Source organism: Papio anubis, chromosome 11 (assembly GCF_008728515.1).
Source record: "Papio anubis isolate 15944 chromosome 11, Panubis1.0, whole genome shotgun sequence".
NCBI lineage: Eukaryota > Metazoa > Chordata > Mammalia > Primates > Cercopithecidae > Papio > Papio anubis.
In genome coordinates, this window is record NC_044986.1 from 58,159,098 (window position 1) to 58,186,906 (window position 27,809).

Consider the following 27,809-nt stretch of genomic DNA (forward strand, 5'->3'; position numbering starts at 1 on the left):
GGGAAAGGATGGTGACGTTCTTCTCCAGTCTCTGCTCTCACAGGGGAATATAGAGGAACCTCATTAGAAAACTAGCAAAGTGATAGGCTGAGACCTTCTGTGAAAGGGTTAACCTGAAAGGTTCTTGTAGCCAATGAGCATTTATCCTGATGATGTCACAATGCTGATATCAGAGGCTTCAGGACTCTGGGGAGTTCATTATGAAATCACTCAGAACTGGAAACATTCATTCCACTATTTGTGGCTTCTTTGATAAACAAGGATAAATTGAAGTTTTAATAGACTGGGGCTACATTTGTTGCTCCAGGTTCCTGAAGGTCATTATTTTTAGTCATACTTAAATTCACACGCACACACACACACCAGATTCCTGTGTAAAAAATGGGGGGGGGGGGGAAGCTTTTAATCTTTGTTATTGATTTTCTGATTTTCTGTGTGTACAATTTTATCTAAAGAGTATGGTTTACCAGCCATTGTGGGGCTAGGCTTTAATGCCAATAAAAAGCTTTGCTTGATCCTTAGAAAATAAAATGAGATATTCAGGCAGCTAGTTTATTTTAATTTCTTTTCTTTTCCACATCATGACAGTATTTCAAATAATTAGGTTGATTTATGATTACAAATAGTTTTAAGATGTAAGATGCTTTTACAGTGCAGTGCGGGTTTATTGTATCTGGCCTTATCCAATTATAAAATCGAGTTTAGCCATGTAATGATTCTCTAACTAAAATATCAATCACAGTGAATGGACTTTTGCGATGTATACACTGTGAGGCTATTTTGAGCTTCTCTCTTTAAGGCACCCGCACATCTGAATATGCTTACTTGGCTTTACTCTTTAACATATAAGAACACGTGAAACTTTGGCTAAATTTAGCCTCTGGAGTCCAATGCACATGCTTGGTGACAGCAAAGGGAGAGGTTTTGACAACAAGCAGGATATGATACACCAGAGTAATTATTTCCGCAAGAAAATGAGCGTTCTACATTATTTGTACAAATAACACAAAGTGATTATTTGGCTATGCCATTGTAATGAGACAATAAAGATCATATTTAATTTAAAACAGTATCTTCTAGGGTCGTTTTTATTCTGAGTGTTGTGGACTACTAAAACAAACTTGATTTGATGCTATGGCTAACAATCACATTTGAAGGAAGGGACAGAGAGAAAGAGAGAGAGGAGAACAAATCTTTTCCTCTCTTCCCATTAACTCTAGCATTCCAGAAATCATGATAAGGGTATGTGTGACAGGAATGTTGAAATAAGTCACTTATTTCACTATTTTTCCATATTGTTCACATAACCGTTTATTTATAATAATTTGAGTAATCTCAGAGTTCCTCCTAAAGGCTTTTTTTGGCCTGGATAAAAAGTACAGCTTTAAGATATTTCTCCTAAAATAAATTTGAGACGGTCTCATTTATAGTCAGCAGTGCCTTGATTACTTGCAGACACACTGGAAATTTACATGCGCTTTTCTCCTTTATAAAACACTGATCTGTTCATATCATTAGTTCCCTCATGACTAGTGCTTGGCTGCTTGCCAAGCGGTCTAAATCTGTAGTTGTAAATCGTGAGTTGAAATAGCAGAAAGTGGATTTGTAACTTAAAAAGTGTAAACAGTTTGGAAAATGAAGTAATTTTGGAGTATGATTGATTGCCTTGTGATTGTACTTTAAATTAGCCTGGGGTCTCAGGGGCAGATATGTGCTCTAACTGCTTATTATACATTTTCAGTTTTCGAAGGAATAATAGCATTGTTGGTAGGCTTTTAAACAATGTATGCATCTCCTGGAGTGACCTTTTAGGAAATGAATAGTTTTATTGTGTGTCCATTACTTTGCCTGAAACAACATTTTTGAGTTATTAATTTGACTTGTTCTATAAATAAAGAATTCAAAATGCAAAGCAGCTGTGTAACCCAGAACATAGTATATCATGCTTCAGAACCACTGTTTGAGATGGATAATCCACAGAACAAATGGTTTCTTGGGTGATACATTAATAATGTTTCTGGAGCCTCTGGTTACCAAAGATTAGCCCCTCAATATTGCAGAAGCCAAAAATTATTAAGGAGGACAATCGATTAGTTGGCCTTCCAACGCACTGGAAATAGAGGTCTGCTTTTGTTAAAAGGATCCCAGTTCACTTAACAGCATAAATAGAAAGTGGGAGTAGCTCAGTGGGTAATGTCTGGACAAAGTGTGGCAGTTGTGACAGAGGAGAAAGACTTGGAGTTAGAAAGCCCGAGGACAGATGTCTTTTTCTCTCATTTACCAGCTGAGTCATCCTAAGCAAGTCACTGAGTCTCCGATCCTCTTTTTTTTTTTGTGCCACCAGTAAAGTGGGTATAAGAATTCCAACCTCGCAAAATTGTTGTGAGATTGAAATGATTTAAAAGATTTGAAAAGGGTTTTATAAGTATTAAATGGTCTATATTGCAGAGTACCATCATTATTATTACGACTATTGCCATTGCATTACTCTTACAGTCTTTCGTGACTTTGTCTGTCTATTAATATTGAGAATAGCTGATGGATGTAAATTCTGAGCAATAGTCTTATTCACTCTTTGCTTTCATAGGGAGCGATCTAGAAATAATTTTTATATTAATAATAGAATTCTAGTTTTTGAGTATGGAAACAGTTTTCCCAATATAGCTGTTTCTTTGTATTTATTACTTCTTCCTTGTCTAACTCAGCATTTTTTTGGGATCACATTTTGTTTCCATGTTTAGAGAGGAAGAATCTCAGTTCCTTAAGCATTTATTAGAGCTTTTAATACATGTCAGACAGGGCCTGTGTAAAGCACTAGGAATACAGTGGTGAAAGGAATGTAGTCTTTGCCTTTATAAATGTCCATGCCTTCAGGCACACTTTGCCAATAGAACACTCTTCAATGATGGAAATGTTCTGTATCTCTGTTCTGTGTCCAGTAAGGTACCACTGGCTACGTGTGGCTGTTGACCACTTGAAATGTGGCTAATGTGACTGAGAAACTGAATTGTTAACGTATAAAATTTATTTTGTTTTAATTAATTTAACTTTATATCGCCGCATGCAGCTATAATGGCAAAAACTGCAGTTACTTTTGCAACAACATAATGGAAGCTATTCTATTGGATAATCCAGCTCCAGAGTAAAGATTTGTGGCTTTAATTGAATTTTTAATATATAAAATTTATTTTGTTTTAATTAATTTAACTTTATATCGCCGCATGCAGCTATAATGGCAAAAACTGCAGTTACTTTTGCAACAACGTAATGGAAGCTATTCTATTGGATAATCCAGCTCCAGAGTAAAGATTTGTGGCTTTAATTGCCAGTTTGGAAGGTAAAGAGGAGTATTTCATAGACATGTGGAAGCCTAAATGACCATGTATATTTGCTCCCTAATGAGGCACAATGCCAAGGTTCAGAAAGTTGGTGTTTGGATAGTACCAATGGAAAAAAAAAGCAGATGGATTGCTGTTTAGAGTGTATGCTGTTGAAACATGGAATTAGTACATATCGATGGGGAAAATGAATAAAATTCTCAAGCAGTGCCTAACCCTGGTGAGCGGGCAAAGATGGTGGTGCCGCTGAAATTCTGCCAGGGGGAGAATGTTCATTGAGTCAGTGGAAGGTGGTTTGGAGCATCAACACCCAATAGACATGTTTACAAGATTTACAAATGTTGAACTACAGAATAAGTAACTCTCTGCCACACAGGATCTTAAATTATGTAGCACTTCACAGTTCCATTTTGAGTTATCCAAATTCATTCCTGTCTGTGGGACAGAAGCTTTCAAAGGTACTGAGTGTGAAATGCAGCCAGCCACGACACAGAGCTCATCAGGAGAATTCCACGGGAGACCCGAGTACACGTGGCCCGCCGATGGGAAGTGCTGCAGCCAAACCTCTGCAGCACTGGACAGTGATGCATTTTTGCAAGCCATCCGAGTTCCTCAAAGTCCTTTCTTAGGTCCTACATTAGTGAGTTTCCTCTGGGAGAAGACATAACTTTTGGCATTGTGGAACAGTTATTTAAATACTTGTGGCAAAGAAGAAAAGTCTAATATTAGAGCAGGAACAGAGACTTTAGACATCATGGAATCCAATCTTGTTTTTATTTTTAAAATTCCTTGTTCCTGGTGAGGCATGTAGATCGTAGGAAGGATTTCACAGAGTTGATGGCAGAACTGGAGGAGGTCTTGGTTTACATCCACTCTCCATGCAAACACTAACGTCATCACTCCCAGCCAACACTTCTCCCCCTGACTCTTCAGCTGGTTCCCAATTGGAGATCTCTTCTCCAGGCTTCTCCCACATGGAGGCCCCTTTTGCAGAACACTGCCAGGACCCACCCCTTCCAAATGTCCTTCCCCAGCTCCAAGTCCTCAGCAAACAAGGGGTCTACCCTCTATCCAGGTCTGGCACAAACAGTAGCCGCAGCAACCACAGTGATTAGGGCCCACAATACTTTTAAGGACCCACAAAAATGCCTTTAGCTCTTTTAAAATGAGAAGAAAACACGATGACCTTTTCAGTTGAAAAATATGTTTTAGGCTGAGCGTGGTGGCTCACGCCTGTAATCCCAGCACTTTGGAGGCCAAGGCAGGCGGATCACTGAGGTCAGGAGTTCGAGACCAGCCTGGCTAACATAGTGAAGCCCCATCTCTACTAAAAATACAAAAAATTAGCTGGGTGTGGTGGCGGGCACCTGCAATCCCAGCTACTCAGGAGGCTGAGGCCGGAGAATCACTTGAACCTGGGAGGTGGAGGTTGCAGTGAGCCGAGATCATGCCATTGAACTCGAGCTTGGGCAACAAGAGCAAAATTCCATCTCAAAAGAAAGAAAAATATATTTTAATATATTATATTTATATATTTATCTGTATACCAATGTAGTCCTAAAATGTGACTTTTAATCTTTTTCTATGGAGGAAGGGGCTCAGGAGGGCAAAGTACCTAGAGACTAATGGAAGCCAGAAGGCAGTACTGCCTTTACCTGGTCACACGCTTCCTAGGAGACAGTGACCCCATCATTTTACAGAGCCAGAGGATGAAGCCCTTCTTTGCCCAAATCCAGTGCCTACTTCATATTTCTCCTCCTTATGCTGCCTCTTCATAAGGCATTGCCTCGATTTCTTCTTAAAACGATTTATTCCGGGGCTGATTTTTCCCAACAGTAACATAATTGTACTTTAATCAATAAAAAATTTCCTGTGGAACAACTGGGAGGGGTGGGGAGGAGAGAAGCCCAGCAAATGTGAATTGTTGTTTATTTGTCTCTCTTAAACAATGTTTCACGTTAAACCAGCTGCAAATGAAATGAATTGTATTATAACCATCTTGGAAAAATAGCTGCTGATCTCATAAATTCATCGAGCTTCCTGGTTCCAAAGGCCTCTCTTACAATCATAATAAGTGTTGCTGTGCTCAGTAAATACCTGCCTCCACTCAGCCGATAGTGAAGGAACTAGAATGGCAAACCCAGAATGGGCCCCCTTCTGCCTCCTCCAAAATCATAGGTTTTGTGCTGACCCTGAACAGGAATGGAGAGGATCATGGCTTCCCAGGACAGTGACTATTGTCCTGTCTCCTAGGATGCCAGTATCCGAAATACCATCACTCACCCAGTAGCTTGCTCCTCTGGGCACCTCCACTGCCTTGCATGCAGCTCTGTTCTCAGTGCTGCTTCTGTGGCATTTGCCTTTGTGTCATCGGTTCATCTGGGCACAGGCCTCTCTCAGAACTTACAAGCAGTGGTTATGACTGTGGGCTTTGGAATCAGACAGGCCTGGGTTCCAGAGTCACCTTGAACAGGTTGCTTAATCTCTCTAAGCCTCAATTTCCTCATCTATAAAATGGAAGCAGTAAACTTAACCCTCATAGGGTTGCTACAGTGATTAAATACACATTAAGGGCTTAGCGCTTGCCTGTCTGTAGAGCATGTTCAATCAAAGGCAGCTGTATTCTAGCAGGACAGTGCGATAAGTAAACACTCTTGGTGGGTAGGCTGAGTTTTGTTTTGTTTGTTTGTTTGTTTGGAGACAGAGTCTTGCTCTGTCACCCAGGCTGGGGTGCAGTGGCTCAATTTCTACGCACCACAATCTCTGCCTCCCAGGTTCAAGCAATTCTCCTGCCTCACCCTCCCGAGTAGCTGGGATTACAGGTGCGCGCCACCACACCCGACTAATTTTTCTATTTTTAGTAGAAACAGGATTTTGCCATGTTGGCCAGGCTGGTCTCAAACTCCTGACCTTAGGTGATCCACCTCCCTCAGCCTCCCAAAATGCTGGGATTATAGGCGTGAGTCACCGTGCCTGGCCTGAGGTTTTTGTCTTTTTTTTTTTTTCCTGTAGTTTGTCATTAAGTGTCATAATGATTGTGGTGTTAATAAACATCAGGAAATGTGCATGGCAGTTTGCACACTGAACCTTATCTTACCTGGTCAGGTGTGTGAAATCTTCTCAGAGATGGAGCAAGTTCCTCAAGTTTGAGATCTCAAAACCCACAATGTCTGTTCCTCAATGCAGGTCTCTTAACACCTGTCTGTTACATTGTGTTGGTCATCCGAGGATGCATTAAGCAGAAAAGAAACACCTCACCTGGGTGTTACTAAACTCCATTATCCTCCTGTCAGACTTCCATGGTGGGAGACTTTGGTTCCCACCAACCTGGGTTTCTGCAGGGTTTCACTACCTGCCTTTTTATGGAGTCTTGTATAAGACAAATGGCATTTTAAGCTGTTTTTCTTTTTGCAGGTTTGGAAATATTATTTAAATCAATGTAATGAGACATTTTGAACAAAATGTAATCATTCTCACTTCTCTGCGTGTTGGAAGAAGCAGTATAGAGTTGGAGACTTGGGGTTAGATTAGAGCTGACTGTCTTCACAGATTTGCATCCTTGCTGTGTGCTCGGAGTTGCCACAGTGTATTGGATAGGTGGGATGTTCTTGCCTCTGTGCTAAGTAAATTACACTCTAGAAGAATTAAGAGGGCTGTTATTTCATGGTGATTTTTTTTTTTAAAGTCAGACACCCCAGAACTGAGCTAGAATTGTTGGACCAGTTTTCTTCCCTTTTCTTCTTGGCCTCCTTCATGTCAAGAACAACTGTTCTCCAGTTTTCAAGAAGGCTCTGTTGAAGTGGAAACATAAGTCTCCACTAAAGTATAAGGGTTTGTGAGGTCAAGGGAGTCATTACTTTATCTTTTACAACAAGGATGTATTTATATATTCTGAGTTTAAAAAATGCTTTTAAAGAAGGTGTGAGCAAAGATAAAAATTATTTCTTACAGCTAAAGAGAAGTAGTCTCTTCATCGTTATGCATGAGGGAATAACTCATTGACATTTATAAAAGAGCATCCTAACCCAAGATATCATGTGGTGGGAAATTTGATTGGAAGAATCTCTTCCACTAAGTTGTGCATGAGAATATTTGTTCCAGCTCCGAAGCTCAGCTCTGTTAGAGAAAGGTGGGAGGGTATTTGGCTGGCCTTGGGAAATGGTAACCTAACACTGGAAGCCCCTTGCTTTTGTTCTCCTTATTGTACTTGAGAAGATGAGATTTTATTTCCAGATTTCAAAACATGGACCAACTTGCGATAACAAATAACTCCCCGCCAAGATGATGAATTATGTTGCCTTTTAATTTAGAAACTGGCCCTCCAATCAGAAAGAGTAAGGGTGACTTTAAATAACCAGACTGATTTGCAGGACGGGGCAAAGTAGAGGGATCTGGTGGATCTCAGAGACTCTTTCTTGGCTGCCTAGAACCTCGTATTGAGGCGCCTTCGGAGGCTGCTCGCTCGTGTGTGCCTCTGACTAAATCCTTAAAATAACTGCTGTTGGAAGTCCTGTAAGTTTCAAAGTTTGTTGCTGGAGCAAGGAAAGGGTGTGTTGGGTGTCTCACTCGGCTTGAAGTAAGGACCTGAAAGCTTAACAGCCAATAAAAAGAGAATTAGGGGAAGATGAATATTAATTTTAGGAAATAGCAAAGCTCAATTTTCTCATCCAAGTCCTTCCTTTCCTCCTCCTCCCATTTAGAATTGAAGAATTGCAATGGCTTTGACTTAAAAGGATGGGAAAGAGTAGTGATTTTCTTAAATCGGAGGAGACAAACATGGAATTTTTATAACATGTAATATTTGCTGGTATTTAAGTATACTTTGGTGGTATCTTGGCTGGCGTTCAGAGACTGTTGAAATCATCGTGATTGTGAAAAGTCGCTAAATGGAGCTGTTAAATTGTGCTTTGCAAATTACATTTAGCTACAAAGTATTGGTTCAGTCTAGGCCTCCTGAATGATAACACCTATTATATAGATGTTCTCTGTCCACATCCCACCTGAGGAGAAAAAAATCACATCAGGTTTGAATTACAGTTGAGGCAAATTTTATATTAGTAATATCTTTCATTATTGAGAGAGATCTCGGCTGCTGACCTGCGTATGAAGCACTTGCCCCGTGGAAGGTGTGGCAAGCCAAGTGCCAGAAAAAAAAAAAGAAAAAGGAAATATTTGAATGGTAGACTATGTACTTGATGTATCCATTTTCTTCTGCATGAACCCAGTCATAATCCAAATTATATTTTTTAAACCCCCTTTTGTACTTACTGTTGCACCAGCCATAGTTTTTGAAATCTTAGACTCAGAGATGAAATACAGAACATCTTTTTCAGAGCTGGGACATAAACACCTTCAAAGTGCTGAGCTCTGGGATGTGCTTTACGTTTTAATTTTTCATCCCCTGGGCTCCACTGTTTCTTTGGGAGCCACCAACTCCTCCTTTGTCTGGAGTCTCATCTGTTTTCTCCATCGTTGGAGGATAGGACTGGGAGCTCCCTGAGAACGGGTGCTGTCATGTTCACCCATGTAAACCCACTACTGAACACAGCGTTTGGCACTGAGTAGAAATGAAATAAAGGTTTGCTGACTGCCTGATGAAAGTGTAGACATTATCCTTGAATATGTAGTTAATTACACTTAGGTTACCCTTCCTGGGATCTTGCCCTCAAATGCTGCTTGCATAGTCTCTTTCTCTCTTGAAGAGACTTCATCCGGACATTGAACGCGGCCTTCCTTGAACCGGGGTCAGTGGAGCTTGCTCATGTCGGGGCAGCAGGTGGGAGGGCCTCAGTCAGCTGAGTGAAAGGAGGAAGATGAAGGCTAAGGTTTAAGTACAGCAATCCTCCAATATATCCTCTACTCTTGCGGGAAAGGAGATTAGGCCCATCACTACCATGCATGAATGGCAGCCTCGCTGCCTTCAGGATTTACTCGAAAACCCATAGCATGACCACCAAGGTTCTCTCGGAGTTCCAAACCTATATTCCAGACACAGCACCTAAACTCCAGAGTCCTCACTGGTTCATACCAATTACAGCCCTGGGGACAGGAGATTCTCCTCTCTCCTTCGACCTTTTGAGGCATCAGGGGCAGGCAGACCCACACATCGGGCCCAGATCTATTCTCCAGGCCTCTTTAGCTGTGTGACTGTTGTTAAATTACTTAATCTCTTTTTGGCGTCAGTTTCCCCATCTGAAAAATGGGGCTCATAATAACCTCCTTAGGGCTGCCCAAAGGAGGAGAGAGAATGTTCATGACTGACACACTGGAAAGATGAATGAGTCATGGTATTTTAACCTGCCTGGAGAGTTTCTATCTATCCTTCAAAACTTAGCTTAGGGGGTTTCTCTTCCCTGCGAAGACTTTCTTCACTCTCTTTGCTATCAAGATTCTGTCTCTGCTGTGACTCTTGTCAGAAGGCTTGTTTGTATTAGGTTGGTGCAAAAGTAATTGCGGTTTTTGCAGTAATGTTTAATGGCAAAAACCGCAATTACTTTTTGCACCCACCTAATACATCTGTTCACATGCCCACCACCTTTTCTAGGCTGTACACACCCTTTTGAAGAGGGATGGTGGCTTTTGGTCTTTATCCTCTTGCCACCTGCTACCTCCTAATCCACAGAAGGTATTCCCCTGGTGTCTGACCAGTCAATAGATGCAAGACCATTTTGATGTTAAATCCTTTTTTTTTAAACCACATATTATATTATTCCATTTATATGAAATGTCCAGAATAGGCAACTCTATACAGACAGAAAGTAGATTAGTAGTTGCCAGGGTGTTAATGGGTATGAGGTTTCCTTTTGGGGTGATGAAAATGTTCTAAATTGATTGGAGTCATGGTTGCATTGTGAATGTCCTAAAAAACATTAAATTACGTATATGTAATCCTGTAATTTTTAATCTTATCTTTTTGATGATACATTGGGTGCAATTGTGTGAGCTACGTGTGCATGATGAGAATCAGGTGGTTGTGGACCTTTGTCCTGGGATCCAAAGAGGAGAAGTAATAGAGAGAGATAATAATACCATTGACTTCACTTAGGCTGAAATGTGCTTTCTAAGGGGTTAAAAGTAAAGAATTGTGCTGGTGAAGCATGTGCTGTGCAATGGTCATCTGTTTTTGAGATTATCTTCCAAATAAGGCAAAACCAAGCTTCACTTAGGGATTGTTTGGAACACAAGACTGGAAGAGATTCTTTACTACTATAATCTGAAACCAGAAATTTGCATCTCATAAAATTACGAGAATTCTCAAAGCCACCAGCTCACTGGAGGGTCTCTGAGAGGTGCCTGGGAATACCATGAATCTGACAGGGCTCTTCTCAGAGGTTCGGAGTCAAGCAGAAGGCAGCTGGGGTGTGTTAAGAACAGTGTGGGATTTAAAATAGTGCCAGGCAACTTGCCCCTGCCATTAGCTGAATGACCTTGGGCAAGTCATTCATTTCATTGAGGTGTCCTCATGTATAAAATGGGACTATTCTTGACAGGCCCTAAGAGAGATTCTAGGAGGATTAAATGAGTCTAAGCACATGAAAGGGCGTTATAAACATGGAAGTGTTACACAGATGAGTGGTTATACTATGCGTAGTAAACTGTTTGTAATTATAGAGTGTAAAGCAGGCTGTGTGCTGAGAACGGGAGCTGACGGGAGCAGGGTGATCGCTGTAATCAACATTTAGGTATGTTATGTCCCCAAAATGTGATCAGGGAAACACTAACTTGTTGAGGTGAGCCATGAATGACAAAAAAGTGGGGGAGGGTGAGGAAGCGGATGGGAGAGGATTTCATAGTAAAATAAATTCAGGAAAAGCAGCATCTTCCCTCTTATGCATTAAAATGTCCATTAGCATTTAAAGGCTCCAAGCTGTTTGTGTAGCTTTTTGTTAAACTCAGTGTTTCCCGTGCTATGGTGCCGCTTTGCCACATAACACTTGGTAACATACTCCCTTCTTTCTCAAGGAACTAGTGTTCCTTGGCCTCCTGGAAAACAACTTGCAAAGCAATAATCAGACAAGTACCTACGGGGCGTTTATCGTGCGCTACGTTAGCCTGACTGCTTTGCGTCTTTTAACTACTGTTTAAAGACCTCCCAGGAGTCACCGTTCTTCAGTCCAGTTTACAGATTAAGAACCCAAAGAAGACTATAGAGATGAGGTTAGGGTGAAAAGAACCATGAAGACATCTGGGCACTAGGAAGAAGCAAGAGGAAGAAATTGTCCTACCTGGTGAAAGCTGCCGTCAAGGAGGAGCTGTGGCCTTGGCCAGAGCTGCCAGGCTGAAGCAGAGATGGGTAGAGAAGAAATATGACAGCTTCTCTCTCTCTCCCACATGCGATCTGTTAGGTGTCTCCCATTGGCTGAACAAGCAGAAACCAGCCAGCCCATGAGGGAGCCCAGTGATACAACATGCAGGGGTCACAGAGCAAGGAAGAAAGAATGGGTAATGATCTGGGAGTAGGATAAGAACAAAGGGACAGTGAATAACCAGAAAAAGAATCAACATTAATTAAGAGTCTATCATGTGCTTCGCTTGTTTCCCGGGTGTTAGGAATTCAGACATGCTACAGACCTAGCTCCTGCCCTTCGAAGAACCCATATTCTGGAAAGGAGAGTCCAGCTTGAACAAGTAAATGCAGCCAAGTGTTACAGAGTAACTGTATCTTAGAAATTAAGCTGATAGTCGTGATCCAAAATAGCAGATTTCTGGCAGCAAGACTATATTCTCTAGATCAAGGGTCAGCAGAGCCAGATAGTAAATACTTTAGATTTGTGCACCATAAGGTCTCTGTGGTAAATGCACCACTCTATAATCACACAACTGTGCCGTTGTAGTGTGAAAGCAGCCAAAGACAATATGTAAATGAATGGGCATGACTATGTTGTAATAAAACTTTATTTACAAAAACAGGTGTTGGGCTGAATTTGGCCCACAGTTTGCCAACCCTTGCAAACAGAAATCATCTTGAAGAAATACCTAAGAGATACCCAGAACAGGGATCTGTAGCACTGGTAACTCACGGTATGAAACCCCAGAACTCTCACTGGAATTAATATATTAGTCACGAGCAATTTGTTTATTGTCTTTTATGAGGAAAGAGAAGTAGGTTTGGATGTTAGAGATTGGGGAAAGGAGGATATTTGCCGTGGAAATGATTTTCAGCAGATGGTAGGTACGTTGGGAAAGGTGACTAAACTGGAGCCATCCTCCTCCTGTCTTACATCAGCTTACTCAGTACTAACCCTGTACAAAAAGGAAGTAAAACAGAGCATATCCGTATCATCAGCTTTCAATGATGTTCTTCCATGGTGCGCTGTGACAGCACATTAGAAGGTGCTGGAGTTTTTATATGACTGCTTTGCCGTGAGATTAAATAGTGGTTTCAGTTTCCAGTAGGTTTCATAAGTATTTCTTTCAGCTGTTAAACTACTTTTAGTAATGTGCACACTAGAAAAAGAAAGAAAGAAATACCCATTCTGAACAACTGGGTGTCATGACAGAAAACAGAGCAGATGGTTTTGTGGACATGGCACCAAGTGAACTTGAAGCTGGTTACAGTAGGAGGATATGTTTTAATGCAGAGGAGAGGGCTCTCACCAGGTCTTATAGTTGGAGGTTTTAAGAGATTATTATTTTACTTTGAATTGATTTTATTATTCACCAGAAACCAAAGGTGGCAAGCGAGAATCTCTACTAAAATAACTATACTTGCTAACTTTGGGCCTTTGTTGGGGTTTGGGGTATCAGAACAATGAAATAACAGGCACTGTGAGGCTTTTCCTCCTGTTCTATTCTCCTCTCCTAGCTGTATTTCAGAACATCTTATCTCAAGATAGTTGGCCAAAAGGAACCTGTGCCCGGAAGAACCTCATTTTTCCGAGGTGCCTCTTTATACCCAAGACACGATGATTTTCAAATTTCTTTTCAGGCAGACGCTCTAAAGAGAGCTATGCTGTTCAATATGGTAGCCACTAGTCACCTGTGGTGACTAAGCCCTTGCAGTGTGGCTTGTCCACTTCAAGAGATGCTGTAAATGTAAAATACACACTATAATGTATAATGTATAATGTAATGTATAATGTAAATGTAAAATAACCCTGTCTCTAATAAAAATACAAAAAATTAGCCAGGCATTATGGCATATGCCTGTAGTCCCAGCTGCTTGGGAGGCTGAGGCAGGAGAATCACTTAAACCCAAGAGGCAGAGGTTGCCGTGAGCTGAGATCGCGCCATTGCACTCCAGCCTGGGTGACAGTGTGAGACTCAAAAAAAAAAAAAAAAAAAAAAAGAGAAAAAAAAGAAAAAGAGAAGATCACTAGTGACATATTTACACTATTTTTTAGTAACTGGAAGAAACGTTACATATGATTTGACAAAAATCTGAAGTTTAAAATCTGTGTTTAATAAAGCATGACAGTTCTAAAATAAATTATCTAAAATTTTTATCCATAGGTTTATGCAATTTATGTCAAAAAATCTGGTAGCCTTGCAGCGCATTCCAGCTACACTTTCAAGGACCAGCATCATTAACCTTTATTGGTTTGGCTTTTCTGAATTTACAGCATCCTAACACAGGCCAAAGTACTCTATTTCTAATGCTGAGCTTCCTCTTGAACAGAACTATGTGCAAGAAGGGAAAGATCAGAAGCCTATGGCTTGAGGTTCCTTGATAGATCAATAAAGGAAGCGTCTCCAAAACCAATATTTTGATTTGACTCTTTAGTGCTCATAAAAGGAGTAGGGATGGAGGATGGGTGAAGAAGGAGATGGGCTGTTCTGATTACTGGCTTATTCTCAGGCAGATGCATTACGGAGTGGAGTAATAACTAAGTTGAAGATCAGTCCCATTCCTATGTAGGTTCCCTTTAAAAAGTCTTCTCGTACCCTCAAAGGAGAGATTCACCATTTTGAAGACCACTGATTTAAGATGAGTCACTGACAGAGGCAAGAGGCCTTTTCCCTTCTTTCCTTGTTGAGCTGCCCCAGAAGCCCTGTGGTAAGATGAAGGAAAACAGTGCAACCTATAAAAATGCTCTTGACACAGATGTTAGCTCCCAGAAGTCAGTGCAGTTGCAGAGGTGGCTCAGCACTTAGAGCATGGTGGACAAACTCCTCAAGTGGTGAGATTATTTTGCTTTTTAAAGTCACTAAAATGAGATGACGGCCTAACCACATGACCCTTTGTCTACAAAAGGCCTGCCAGGCAGTGGCTACAGAGATGTTGGGCAGATAACCTTCTCCAGATTCCTTCAGACTTTTAGAAAGTGCCTTTGGGTCAGAGTCTACGGTGAACTAATGACATGACTGCTCTTACTCTTTGGAAGAAGGCTCAGATGTCTATTGCAGCATTGTTTGTAGGCAGTTACATTTGTCAGCACTCTCAAAGGTCTAGGAGGGATACCAAGGAATTGGGACACTGATTCTGTGCCCTACAGGATATATTCTAGTTGTGGATTGGAGAGACACCACTTTTCCTCCCCAGAGCAACCAATCATGCATCTCCACAGAAAATATAACCCTTCCCAGCTGTTCCCTTTTTCTCATTGTTGCGTAAAATAGATATAACGTAAAATTTATTATTTTAACCATTTTTAAGTGCACAATTCAGTGGCATTAAGTACATTCACAATATTGTGTAACTGTCATCACTATTTCTAGAACTTTTTCATCATTCCAAACAGAAACTTTGTACGCATTAAGCGATAGCTCTTCATTCCTTCCAACCCTCCTAAACCCCCTGCACCTAGCAACCTCTATTCTATTTTCTGTCTCTATGAATCACCCTGTTTTGCGAGTCCACTTTTAAATGCCTCGTATAAGTGGAATCACAATATTTATCATACACACATACACACACCCCCCAAATTTTATATGTTCATCTATTGAGGAACTGGTGGGTTGTTTCTACCTTTTGTCTATTTTGTGATAATTCTACAATCAACATTGGTATGTAAATATCTGTTTTTGAGTCCTTGTTTTTAATTCTTTGGAGTATATACCTAGGAGTGGAATTATCACATGGCAATTCTGTATATAACTTTTTAAGGAAGTCTTTCATCATGGCTGCACCATTTTACATTCCCACCTACAATGCACAGGGGTTCCTATTTCTCCACATCCTTGCCGACACTTGGGATTTTTTTGTTTTCATTTTTATAATAGTCATCCTAGTGGGTGTGAAGTAGTGTCTCACTGTGGTTTTGCTTCTCATTTCCCTAATGAAGAGCATTTTTTAAGATGCCATTTATATATATTCCTTGGAGAATCATCAACGTCCTTTGCCATTTTTAAGTGGGTTTGTCTTTTTGTTACTGAGTTGCAGGAGTTCTTTATGTATTCTAGTTATTAATCCCTTATCAGGTATATGCTTTGCAAATATTTTCCCACTCTCCGAGATTGTCTTTTCACTTTATTGATAGTGTCCTTTAATGCACAAAAGCTTTTAATTTTAATGAAGTCCAATTATCTATTTTTTGTTGTTTCCATATGTGCTTTTGGTATCATGGTTAAAAAACTATTGTAGAGACCAGGCACAGTGGCTCACGCCTGTAATCCCAGCATTTTGGGAGGCTGAGGTGGGCGGATCACCTGAGGTTGGGAGTTCAAGACCAGCTTGAACACCATGGAGAAACCCCATCTCTACTAAAAATACAAAAAAATTAGCCGGGCGTGGTGGCATGTGTCTGTAATCCCAGCTACTGGGGAGGCTGAGGTAGGAGAATTGCTTGAACCCAGGAGGTGGAGGTTGCGGTGAGCTGAGATCATGCTTGGCACTCCAGCCTGGGCAACAAGAACGAAACTCTGTCTCAAAAAGAAAAAAAAGAAAAAAACAGAAACGTGAATGGCTGACTATAGCATAAAGGGTTAACCCATGTGCCGGGGAAGTAAGTTAAGGTAGTTCAGGTCCCATAGAATAACACCTCATATGTGCTAACAACTTTACCTACATGTCAATCTGGCCATGAAGTCTCACCTGTTGCATAATCCCTGTCTAGTGTGACATTTAAATTTGGCTGAGATGAACTCTATGGCAATAAGCTGCAAAATTCTCAAGATAAAAAGTGGCTCCTGGTGGTGGCTTAAGAATTCAGTGACCGTTTGGGACAACCTTGGAGGTGGAGCTGGCTTTCTTCCCACTGAGTTCATCTGTTACTCAGAGTGATGGCAGTGTTTGGTTATAGTTTAGCTTTGTGATGTTTTTTTCTTGAGTGATGAAGCAATAGTAAGGGCAAAAACTGATAGTAACATTTTGATACATATTTTTATATTTGTGTATGCCTCTATTTTAAGTGGTTTGCTTTTGGAAACAGCTGGTTCAAACCCTTGGTTTTGCGTTTGAAATATTCTTTGTTTGCATCCATGCACTGATATATTTTTCCCACATTTACTTTTTTTTTAAGTTCTCCAGTGATGTTTTTGTTGCCTATCCTGGGAAGATCTGTGTTTCCATTTATCAAAACAAATGGCAAGCTGGGGACCATTTAAAGTAGTTTTTTTTTTTTTTAGTTAATAAAGTCAAGCCAATCTCCTTGTTCTGTTATGTTAAAAGTACATTATCTTTTTATTGCCAGTTCTGTATGGCTAGGTCTGTTTTCTGTCTCAGCAATCTCAGGGCTGCCCCACTTGCTTACTGTGTAGAGAATTACAAAATCATTAAGGGTGGGGCAGTACCAGCTGACTTACAGTACAAACCATTTCTCAAAATAACCACAACAGTGCAATACTGATGTGTAATTTACGTCACAGTTTGTTTTTATGAAATAGTTTGTGGCATTTTCATTTCTATTCCGGATGGAATCTTGTTCTCTTTCCCTTTTAATCAGGCATTTAATTTATTTTTATTATTAATATTTTCCACTCCTTGTTTTGGCACGTCTCCAATTTAATAGCTTTGATGAGGAGGGGAGACACAGACACACACACACACACACACACACACACAAAACTGATCTTCTCTGACTCCGTCTCTTCAACATCAGTTTAACTGCAAATGTGTTTTCCCCTTTGATGTGTACTAACTTTGGGTACTAAGTTTACTGCCTTAAGAGAGATTGAAAAATACGGCAGGACACAGTACACATTTACATAGAGCTGTAACCACGAATTGATAAAGTTGATGTACAACTTTGGAATTTTAAACACTTTCAACCAATTCAAGCTATTTAGTCATATGCTCTGCTGCATTTTCCTTTTACAAATGTCTTTCTGTATAATGTCCTGTAATTAGAACAGGAAATCATTGAGTAACTGCAAGATGAATAAGAGCACTTAGACTGAAAGGAAAATTACCTTCCGAGAAATTATATTCTTTTTTTTTTTTTTCTTCATGTTACAATGTTGGTAATGATAGTAACAGCTGTAGCTACTCTTATCTGTAGAATTTTCATGCTTAGGTTTTCTGGAATAAAAATTTCATTTTCAGTAATAATCAAAAATGCATGGACAGAAAATAGGAAATGCCTAATTATGACAAATATTCAGTGTCACAACAGAGCAGCAATTAAATGGAAACTTCAATGTAATTGTCAATAGCAGTAAGAATTGGAATACGGCCAGGTATATAAAGTTGATGCTTCGCCGTTGGATGGTTGCTAGGAGCACAGTGAAAAGTGTAAAGCTTTGAGAAAAGAATGTCTAATGTAATAAAGTAACAGGAGGAAGCATAAATCATTGTGAGAACCTCACATATTGACATTATTTTGCTTAAATTGTTTCAAAACTAGACATCAAGTTTTATAACATGAGCACATTCATATTTGCTTTAAAAAAAAAAAAGGAGAAAGAAAATTGTATGCTGTCTTTGAAGCACAAGAGACATTGTGTCTCAAACTTAGCCTTCATACATATTTGGAATCTTTTAAGTGAAAATCTTTAAATGTTTGTTTCTATTGGCATCCAAATGCATTTGCCCTAATACGATTAAGAGAACTAAAGGGCAAAATACTTGGCAGATTTTTCAGTTGAGGTAATTAGGTGCAGGAAGGAACATGCATATTTTTTCCACTAGGCTCTATAAAATCCTGGGGCGAAGGTTTTTTTAAAAGATTTTTTTTTTAAGAAAACTTACTGATGTTAGAAGTAGATTATAGTGGTTTTCAGTAAGCATATTAGTGTGATGTTTCCGAAACAAGCCTCCCCTCACCCCAAGAATGAAAAAGAAAGTTACATTTCTAAATTGTTGTGTAAGAGATAAAAGCAAATTTCTCCTCTGGAATTTATGTTTTCAGACTCTGTGCATTTGGCCGCCATTATCTATTTTCAAAAAATAGCATTATGGATATTTGAAAGTCAATGCTCCATTAATTCATTGTGTTTGCTATTTCATGCATCTCTCTTTGTACAAAGACAACTTGAGCAACGTGCTATTCAGAATGAAGGCCTGCTCTTACCCTTTCTCCCCGACCCCTTCCCCACCCCCAGCCCAACTCTGAGGATTAAAGCAATGGTATACAGTTACTGTTTGAAAAGCTTGGGTGGAGTCTCAAGTTATAATTACAGTTTCTCTGTGGAATTCTGTTTTGGACTTTGAAATATATAAATAAGTAAAAAATTGACATTGAGAGAGGTTAACAAAACGTGTAATTATGATATAAGCACAGGATTAGAGTCATTTTGGTTGAGCATTACAAGCAGTGTACTTTAGGTATTAACTTTTAATAGGCAAAGTTCTTTTTATTGAAGTTGAAATGAGGTTTAGTAATGTTGGGTCTCTTATTCCCTATGAATGTTTCATTTTAAAATAGGCACTCACTTTTTTTTTTTTTGGTATGGGAGAAACTGAGGAATGGGATGACATTTTAATAGAATATCATAATTATGGTTTAAAATTTCAGTCTTGGGTACTAGCAATTTATTACAGATCATTTTCTGTTGACTGAAATCAAGTAATATATGTATAACCCAACCAGCTACATCCAACTAGAGTGTGTTAGAAGAATACTACTAGGGTAGTACTTTGATTTCTTTTTCTCTGTGGGTGTGGTTGAAAGAAAATCTTTGTTCCAGGAACACTTTGTTTGTCTTTTACAAAACAAATGTGCAATTTATTCATTCTTAGATTTATCTGCTTTCCCTATTATGAATTGGAAGGGGGAAAATATCTTACACAGCATTTATTGGCAGCCCTTGTTTCGTGGGTAACTTTGCACAGGAGTGTTTACTTATGTGTATATGAACTGCGTGAGCAAGAAAAAAGTATCTGAGGAATTTAAATAATTCTTGAAAGGACTGCTTGGCTTTATTTGTTTCCTGGTGTACTAGGGCAAAATAAAATATGCCAGCCGTTGAACACTTTAATATTTTTATAGCTGTATCAGAAGGAAGTTAATTTAATGCAAAGGCTTAGGAGGCAGTTTTAGAATCATAGAATTTTAGATCTGGAAAGCTCTCCCCAAACTCAAAATTTTATACCCTGTTATACACACCTTTCATGTAATGTTGACCATATTTTGTCTTGAGGGGAAAAAAAATGTTTTCTCCAATAAAATAAACTACAAAGAAGAGACCTGGACGTGGGATGTTTTTACTCAGTGAAACTTCAACCTAGCTTCAACTTTGGCTTTTCCGGATCCCACTTTGACTCTGTATTTTTCCCTTTTACTTTTCACTTAGAATGCTTTGTAAACTTTCCTAGGAGTCCTCAAGGTCTCGTGGGCTTTCTCCAGTTTGGTAAATATTAAAGGCAACTCCTCTGGGGACGTCTAAGTGCAAGGTTGGAAATCCGCCTCTGTCCAAACAATGCCAAAATTCTGATCCAAATGGGCGGTTCTGTTCGTAAGCAACAAAGTTATCATTTTTTGTTTTGGCCCCACCAAGCATTGCCACATTAGACCAAGCCCCAGCTATGCCTGTAGCCTCTTAGTGTGTGGAAGGAGGTTGATGAAAGGTAGGGGTTCTAGGCTGGCAACACATAGAGTTGGGACTATTTCCTGTCACATGCATAGAAAGTAGAAAGTTAAGGTATATGAATGATATATCAATAATGTTAAATTATTACAGTGGGAATTGCAGTGTTCCAAAATAATAAATAACAAGCTAACAGAATTTTGGCTTCCAACTGGCTGAATTCTACAGTCTTCCACCAAACAGAACTTTTACATTTGACTTGATCAGAGGCCACCATCCTCATCCCTAATAGTGTAAACCAGTTAAATCTCTGTTATTATTATTACTACTATTATTTGAGACATTTTATCCTAATGAAAAGTCCATCAAACTTGGAGTTCAAAGATTGAGTTATAAATCCCAGCTACTCGGGAGGCAGAGGTAGGAGGATTGCTTGGGCCCAGGAATTTGAGTCCAGCCTGAGGAACAGAGAGAGGCCCATCTCAAAAAAAAAAAAAAAAAAAAAAAAAAAAAAGAGAGAGGGAGAAAGAGAAGAGAAAAGAAAGGAAAAGAAAGAAAGAAAGAAAAAGGATTGGGTGGTTATAGTCTCAAATTGGGGAATATTAACAAGTAGTAATGGCACTAATAGGGTTGTTGCGAGGAACAAAAGAGATGTGAAAATGCTGTATAAAAAACCTTTGTAAATTTTAGTGTTTTATTATCAGCACTGGAGATAGCATTAATACTTGCTTTCTAAACGGGAAAACAGTCTCTCCGTTTCTCATATTTTTAGTTAAGAGGGATTTTAAAATTTGCTGTCTTCTGTGATATCTATAACAATCCTGAAAAAGTGGCAGAGAGAAGAGAATTTGGTTCTTTGTTCTATGTACTGGGGGATTAGGAGAGAAATAAGAATTTTTTAAAACTCTGACAACTTTAAATATATATATATTTAATATATATGTATATATATTAATAGATATATAAATATATATACAAATATATATATTAAATATATATATTTAAATATATATATATTTGTGAGATATATATATATCTCTGTCACAAAACCCAAACTAACTACCTTACTTTAAGTCTTTGCAAAAAAGTAAACTCAGAGTTACTGGTTTCAAAGTTTAGTGTGCATGAGCTACTTGGGATGCTTGTTGTAAAGGTAAATTCCTAGACCCCAGCCTTGGAGATGCTGAACCACTGGTTCTCGACAGCACAGTATCTGTTTCTGATGCAGACATTCCCAGGACCACTATTAGCAACACTGTCTCCAGAACGCACAGACAGTTGTAGGAGTTGAGAGTAGGGGAAACTTGCTGCTTTTCTTCCAACAGAAAGAGAAGGATTCATGACTTGGCTAGTGTTTTGGGTACTGTGTGACCTAAATGTTTTGAGCTAGGATGAGGTGGAGAGAAAAAAAAAGAGGTCATTTCTAGGCACAGAAGATTGCCAGGGAGCCGACTCCATCCAGAACAGAGAATTGGGAAGCAGTTAGAGATGGCATCATCATGAAGAATGGTTAGAGAAAAAAACAAAATGAGAATGAAAGGATATGAAGGAAGTAAAGTGGTCCCAAGAGTCCAGGTGGCATCTTCCGTGAAACTTACTCCGAAACTGTTCATTTATTTTCCTTCAACCTGAGAGCACACACGTTTTTCTCCATTTTATTTCAAGAACACTTGGAGAAACTGATGCACCTTTACCCCCATCGTAGAAAGCTAGTTGCACAACCAAGATAGAATTTTGGAATCAACAGGTATTTTCAGGCACAGTATTTACTATATATAGGAGAGGGTATTAAGTGCTACGAGCTCGCTATGAGGGGTAGCCCTGGCAGTTCATGGTTATATGCCTCTCTCTCATTAACAATGTCTTAAGACAAATCGAGTAGAATACAAATCGAGTGTAATAATACAATTGACACGTTGGGGGCTGCTTCTTGAAATAGCGCTTAAAAACTCTGGAGAACTGACAGCATTTGAATATTTTTGCTAAAACTTTTTGTGCTTTAGCTGTATAAAAACACAGTTTTGAACCCAAAGTTTGAACTTAGCATCTTGGTCTGCTGTGAAAATCTCAGATGGGCATGTCTTGGGACATATATCAGCATCTCAAAACTAGTTTGCATTTGGGGACTTGCCTTTAAGGTAAACATATTTCCTCCTAATTAAGTGTGCCAGCTGACAAAGCAGCTATCCACAGACCAGGCAGGAGTTGAAGAGGTGTACACTGTTAAAAGATGTCATCTTGTAAGCAGCTAAACATCTCCATCCGTGGAAAAGCCGCCAGCCTGAGGAACTAAGTGAGCATAATTAGAAATACATCTGGGTATTGGCCTCCTATCTGAAAAGGTCACATGCACACCTTCCATGGGTACTGGTTATGTTCCATCATTATGTTTCGTCCTTGCTCATTCGTCTCCCACTGGTTACCAGATGGCCATGATAACGTCGGTATCCTTAACAACTGTCTAGTGCAATTCCCTGCAGCATGGTAAGGGCTTGAAATATTGAGTGTTTTCCCTTTGGAGAAGCAAGTGACATATCTGGGAATTGCTTACAACCACTCTGATGGGGTGGTTGCAGAGTGATGGCAAACTGGGTCAGGGAGCCTAAATTCAGCTTGATGTTGTACAGGTGGAGGCCACCAAAGCACAGTGTTTGCCATTTCTCAAGCTTAAGATGAAGGAAGGCTTCATCCATGCAGAATCTGGTGTTTACAAATTAGCACAAAATAAAGTGAGGTATAAATAAGTGTTAAGATCATTGTAAGAGGAAGCTTCGCTAAATTTGCTGAAATGTTCCCCTGAGTTAAGGTGGTTTTGATAGAACTCTCTCACAAGGATGCTTAGGGAGTCCTCCCAGCATGGTTCTCTGAGGTGTGCCAAGTTACCAGATGGATTTGAGGAACATTAAAAGAGAAGGGATATGGGTGTGGGGAGGATGGAGAAGGTGGGTGTATCAATCAAGTTGGGCTAGATCATGCTGCAATAACAAATGACCCCCGAATCACCATTGCTTTAGAAAAACAAAGGTTTATTTTCTGCTTATGTTATATGTCTCTTCTGGATCAACCAGGGGTTCTGCTTCATGTTAATTTTACTCCAAGACCCATACTGGCAGAGTTGCCACTATCTGGAACATCATAGATGGTCACATCAAAGACGAAGGAAGATTGTGGTCAGTGGCACACTGGGTCTTAAAGCAATCACCCACTTCTGTCATATCTCATTGGCCAAGGGAAGTCAGAAGGCCATTGGCCTCCAAGAGAGTGAGGCACACAGGCTTTCCACAGGCCCAAAAGGAGAACAGGAAATAGCTGCTAAACAGCACTCATGACCCCAGAGCAGATGGTGATGCATTTTAGACCCATGGACATCTTTGGGGCCAGATGACCTATTGAGAGGCTTCAAGCATTGAAAAGATGATACAGATGCTTGTCAACTTTCTATGGGGTTACATCCCAACAAACCAATTGCGAGCTGAAAATATCAGGCCGAAAAGGCATTGAATACACCCAACCTACTGAACACATAGCCTTCCTAGCCTACCTTAAACGTGCTTGGAACATTTACTGTAGCCTACAGTTGGGCAAAATCATCTGGCAACACAGTATACTGTAGAGTACCAGTGTTCACCCTCTTGATCTCGTGGCTGACTGGGAGCTGCTGCCCACTGCCCCTGTCGAGCCTTACAAGAGAGTGTCCTACTGCATATCCACAGCCCAGGAAAAGATGAAAATTCAAAATACAAAGTATGCTTTCTACTGAATGCATGTTGCTTTTGTACGATAATAAAGTCATGGAATCTTACGTGGAACCATCATTCAGTTGAGGATCATCTGTATAATCCAATATAAGAGCAATTCCAAACTAGAAATAAATATAAAGAAGCCCAGCAAAGTTCTTCCTTTTCCTATGATGATGACGACTTTAATGTTTCAAAAAATGAAGATTCTTTCAAAACAGTTTTTGGGTCTTGCTGCTTGCTGATGACACAGATATTGCTTACTGTGTCTAGAGGGCCAGCCTACTCTTTTCTTTTCTCTATAAGAAGGTCCACTGTGCAGGTAGCCTGAAGCATATTCTGTGGGGCTGGATGGGTGAGGTGGGGCCGGGAGGATGCTGGCATCCCCCAGACTGTAACAAGGATGAGAGTCTTTTTAGTCCCAAACCAGAAGTGATTATTGAAATTATACCATGGCCATGAAAGTTCTTTGTCAGAGGGAAGAGGGTAATGGAAGTGTTTTCTCGTTTGTCTAGGGGAGGACGAGGAAGAAACGAACGTGATAGTTCTCAGCTACCCCCAGTACTGCCGGTACCGCTCGATGCTGAAACGCATCCAGGATAAGCCATCTTCCATTCTAACGGACCAGTTTGCATTGGCCCTGGGGGGCATTGCAGTGGTCAGCAGGAACCCTCAGATCCTGTACTGTCGGGACACCTTTGACCACCCGACTCTCATAGAAAACGAGAGTATATGCGATGAGTTTGGTGAGTGTTTTTTTTTTCCTACCTGATACTTGTGCGTGTGTGCCTAGTTGTTTTCAGTTCTTCTGAAGAGCGGTGATGGGGAACGGGGCTCACTTTCACAAGCCCCATGTGCTGCCCCATCCCTCCCATCCCCCACATTATTGCGGCATAAGGTGTCATTGCCTCCTTCACAGCCTCTGTTTACCATGAGTAAGAGATGATTATTTAGAATTTGTTGTTCAGTGTAGTCTGAAGTTGCTTGGTCGACCTTGAAATTGGACTTTAGGACAGGAAGCTTTCATGTGAGTCCTTTCTCAAAAGGCTTTGTCTATTCACGTGCTTTTTTATTTAACCAGTCACTCTCTTTTCATTGTTATAAGGTATTATAAAATGCACCAATGGTAAACAGTGGATAGATAAATAGATACAAAGAAAACAACTTCAGTACTGTATGGTGGATAGATAGATAACCACTTCAGTCCTGTACAGTAGATAGACACATAGAGAGATGGTAGATAGATAGATAGATAGATAGATAGATAGATAGATAGATAGAGATAAAGATAGATAGATAGATAGATGATTGGTAATAGATCTCCATGTCCTGAATATTTTCATATACTCATACATACACACACACACACACACACACACACACACACACACATGCACGCACATTGTGCCCACCAAAGATGGATACATGCACACATATCTTAATCCACATCGCTAACCGGTCACGTGTCTCTACATGTAGACAGAGCGGGAGGAGAAGAAGATATCACATCACCAGTTGGGGAAGCCTTATGTGATGCAGTAGATGGCGAGATGCAAGCCAAGATAGTCGTTCTCTTACATTATCACTTTCTCATCTGTTTGTTGAAGAGATTGGATCATATCAGTGGTTTTCAGCGGGCTGGGCAGGGATGTCAGAATACCCTGGGGTAGCCTTATCAAACTGCTTGTGTTCCTGGGAATTTCTATACTTAGAGGCGTGAACACTACAGCTCTCACCCTACCCCTTCTCTGGAATCACTACCACAGAGTGACTGCTGGGATGGCTGAGCCCTGCTGAATCCCTCATGGCTACCTGGGTGAAGAAGAGGTTGAGACCCTTAGCCTGGAGAGAGCATAGGGTCCCTTTGAACTGAAGCATTCCTTGATTTTGTCGGCTGACGTTTTTCCGAGAATCCCTAGTTGGCAGATTATCCAGATTCAGGTTACTCTGCTTATCTTTTGCAGATCTTGGTATGGTTTCAGGAGTCCACTGTGGCCTCTTAAATTTGATTCTTCATGATTTCAACAGCCCTGGTGCTGCTGCTGGAGAAATTTTGCAAGTAGATATGTGAACAGAGTCGAGGCGAGGATGAGGAGATGGCATATGATGATCAAGAAGGAAAGGAAGAGAGAGAGGAAGGGGAACCAAATGATCTAAGTCCGTTAGATTTTAAGAGCCATGACACTTTTTTCCCTCTAAATTGTTTTTTTGGGTATCTTTCACAATTCTGGCTTATCAAATGACTGTCATTCTGTAAGAGGGCAAAACTATTAGTATTTATTTTTTTCGTCTTCAAAGAAATTGATTTATTGTTATATTTTTAGTATCCAGATATCCTTTGACTTCAAGTAGATACATGTAGGCAATACATTTTTTACAATGCCCTCTCTTTTCAGATCAGCATTTACATATCTTCCCTGTTCAATACCTGTGTTTGAGTTTTTCTTCCACGTGCCCGGCTCCCAAACGTTGCTTCCTACTTGCCGCTCAAGAGGTCTCTAAATTCCTGACACAGAATAAAACCGAAAGCATGTGTTCCCTCATTTAAGAGTGTTCAAAATTAGAGTTTCACAATGTAATATGAGGAAAAAAATGTTTTAACCTTTTTGGCTAATTTAAGAATTATTAGTCATTGAGTTTCAAAGCTGTTGCATCTAGAATTGGTAATAGAAAGAAGTTCCAATTTAACAGTGATCACAATGGTTGAGAGTTACTAAATTAGTTTTAAATGTTCTCACAAACACAAGCGTCTGACTTTTGAATGTTTCCCTGAACTTTCTTCTGGTATAGCTAATTTTAATGCTGTTTTTCTTCTCCAGCCTCTTAAAGTGGAAGCTTTCTTTTGGAATAAAGGTACCTTTAGAGACCTTCTAGATGGCTAGTTTAATAATTAGAGTATTAGACCTTTTTTAGTTGTTTGTACTTCAAATAGTTTGTACTTCTTAAAGTCTTTCATGTTAGTAAGTGGACCAACAAGCTTATTTTGAGCAGATTTGAGCAGCTTCACTAACATCCCTCCCCACCGTCCCACTTTCAGTCACAACCTAAATTTCCAAAGAGCACCCTTTTAAATCTCCAACTGGTTGCATTTGAAATTGACATGGGTTAAAGTGTTTGTTAAAATGTGGCATTGAGTTTCTCCAACCAACTAACAGTTGGTGGAAGAACATAAATTTAATTAGTGACTAGCATTAAACAAATGTTCCTAATATTAAACACTGCCAGATGACTGAAACAGTTCTGTCAGATTACCGAGAGTGCCAGGGGGCCCACAGATGAATTTTCTACACAGTATATATTCTGTACCACACGTTTGGTGACTTCAGTAATTGGTCAAATGTAATTTAGGTAACAGTATGCCTAGGCTGTAAAAATCAAATTTTATTGGCCATATCACCAGGTGGATGAATGGTAGAGCTGATGGCAAAGAGTTTATAGCATTTAGCAGCTACACCTTTGACACATGAAATTCATAAATTGCCATAAAATACCTCCAAGGTCCTTCTCAAAAGGACACTGTTTGCTTTCCTTGATTGAATAATGTTTATTTTATTAACTAATATACTTTTTGCTTTCTTTTATTAAATGCGATTATGGAGTGGGGGGTGGGAGGAGGTGTTCGAAAGATAAATAAAACTTGGTTCTTGCTAGTTTTGAGAATTTAAAATCTAATTGGGGAAGACAGGATTAACACACCTGAAAGGTTAACTAATGTTACAAGAAAGTCAATGATTAAGTATTTGATGAGTGTTGCAGAAAGCAAGTGTGGTAGGAATTTAGCAGTGGGCTGGGAGGTGGATAGAGATGGCAGTCTTGGTGAGGGGTCAGGGAAAGCCTCGTGAAAAAGGCAGGGTTTGATCTGGTTTTAAAAGATAGGGAGCGGGTTAAT

General features: G+C 39.9%; 1 protein-coding gene across 7 annotated transcripts in view; it reads left to right on the forward strand.

Moving 5' to 3' along the window:
* ARID5B (AT-rich interaction domain 5B) overlaps positions 1–27,809 on the forward strand; it is a 192,485-nt gene that overhangs the window by 71,647 nt on the left and 93,029 nt on the right. For 4 of the 7 annotated variants that reach the window (XM_017963014.2, XM_031652216.1, XM_031652214.1 and 1 more), the window contains one exon: positions 24,436–24,666. The exons of 2 other annotated variants lie outside the window; for them this stretch is intronic. In XM_017963014.2, coding sequence (XP_017818503.2) covers positions 24,436–24,666 — 231 coding nt within the window. Of the gene's footprint in view, positions 1–24,435; positions 24,667–26,739; positions 26,774–27,809 lie in introns of all 7 variants that reach the window. One more of the 7 variants, XM_031652217.1, reaches the window with a different exon arrangement.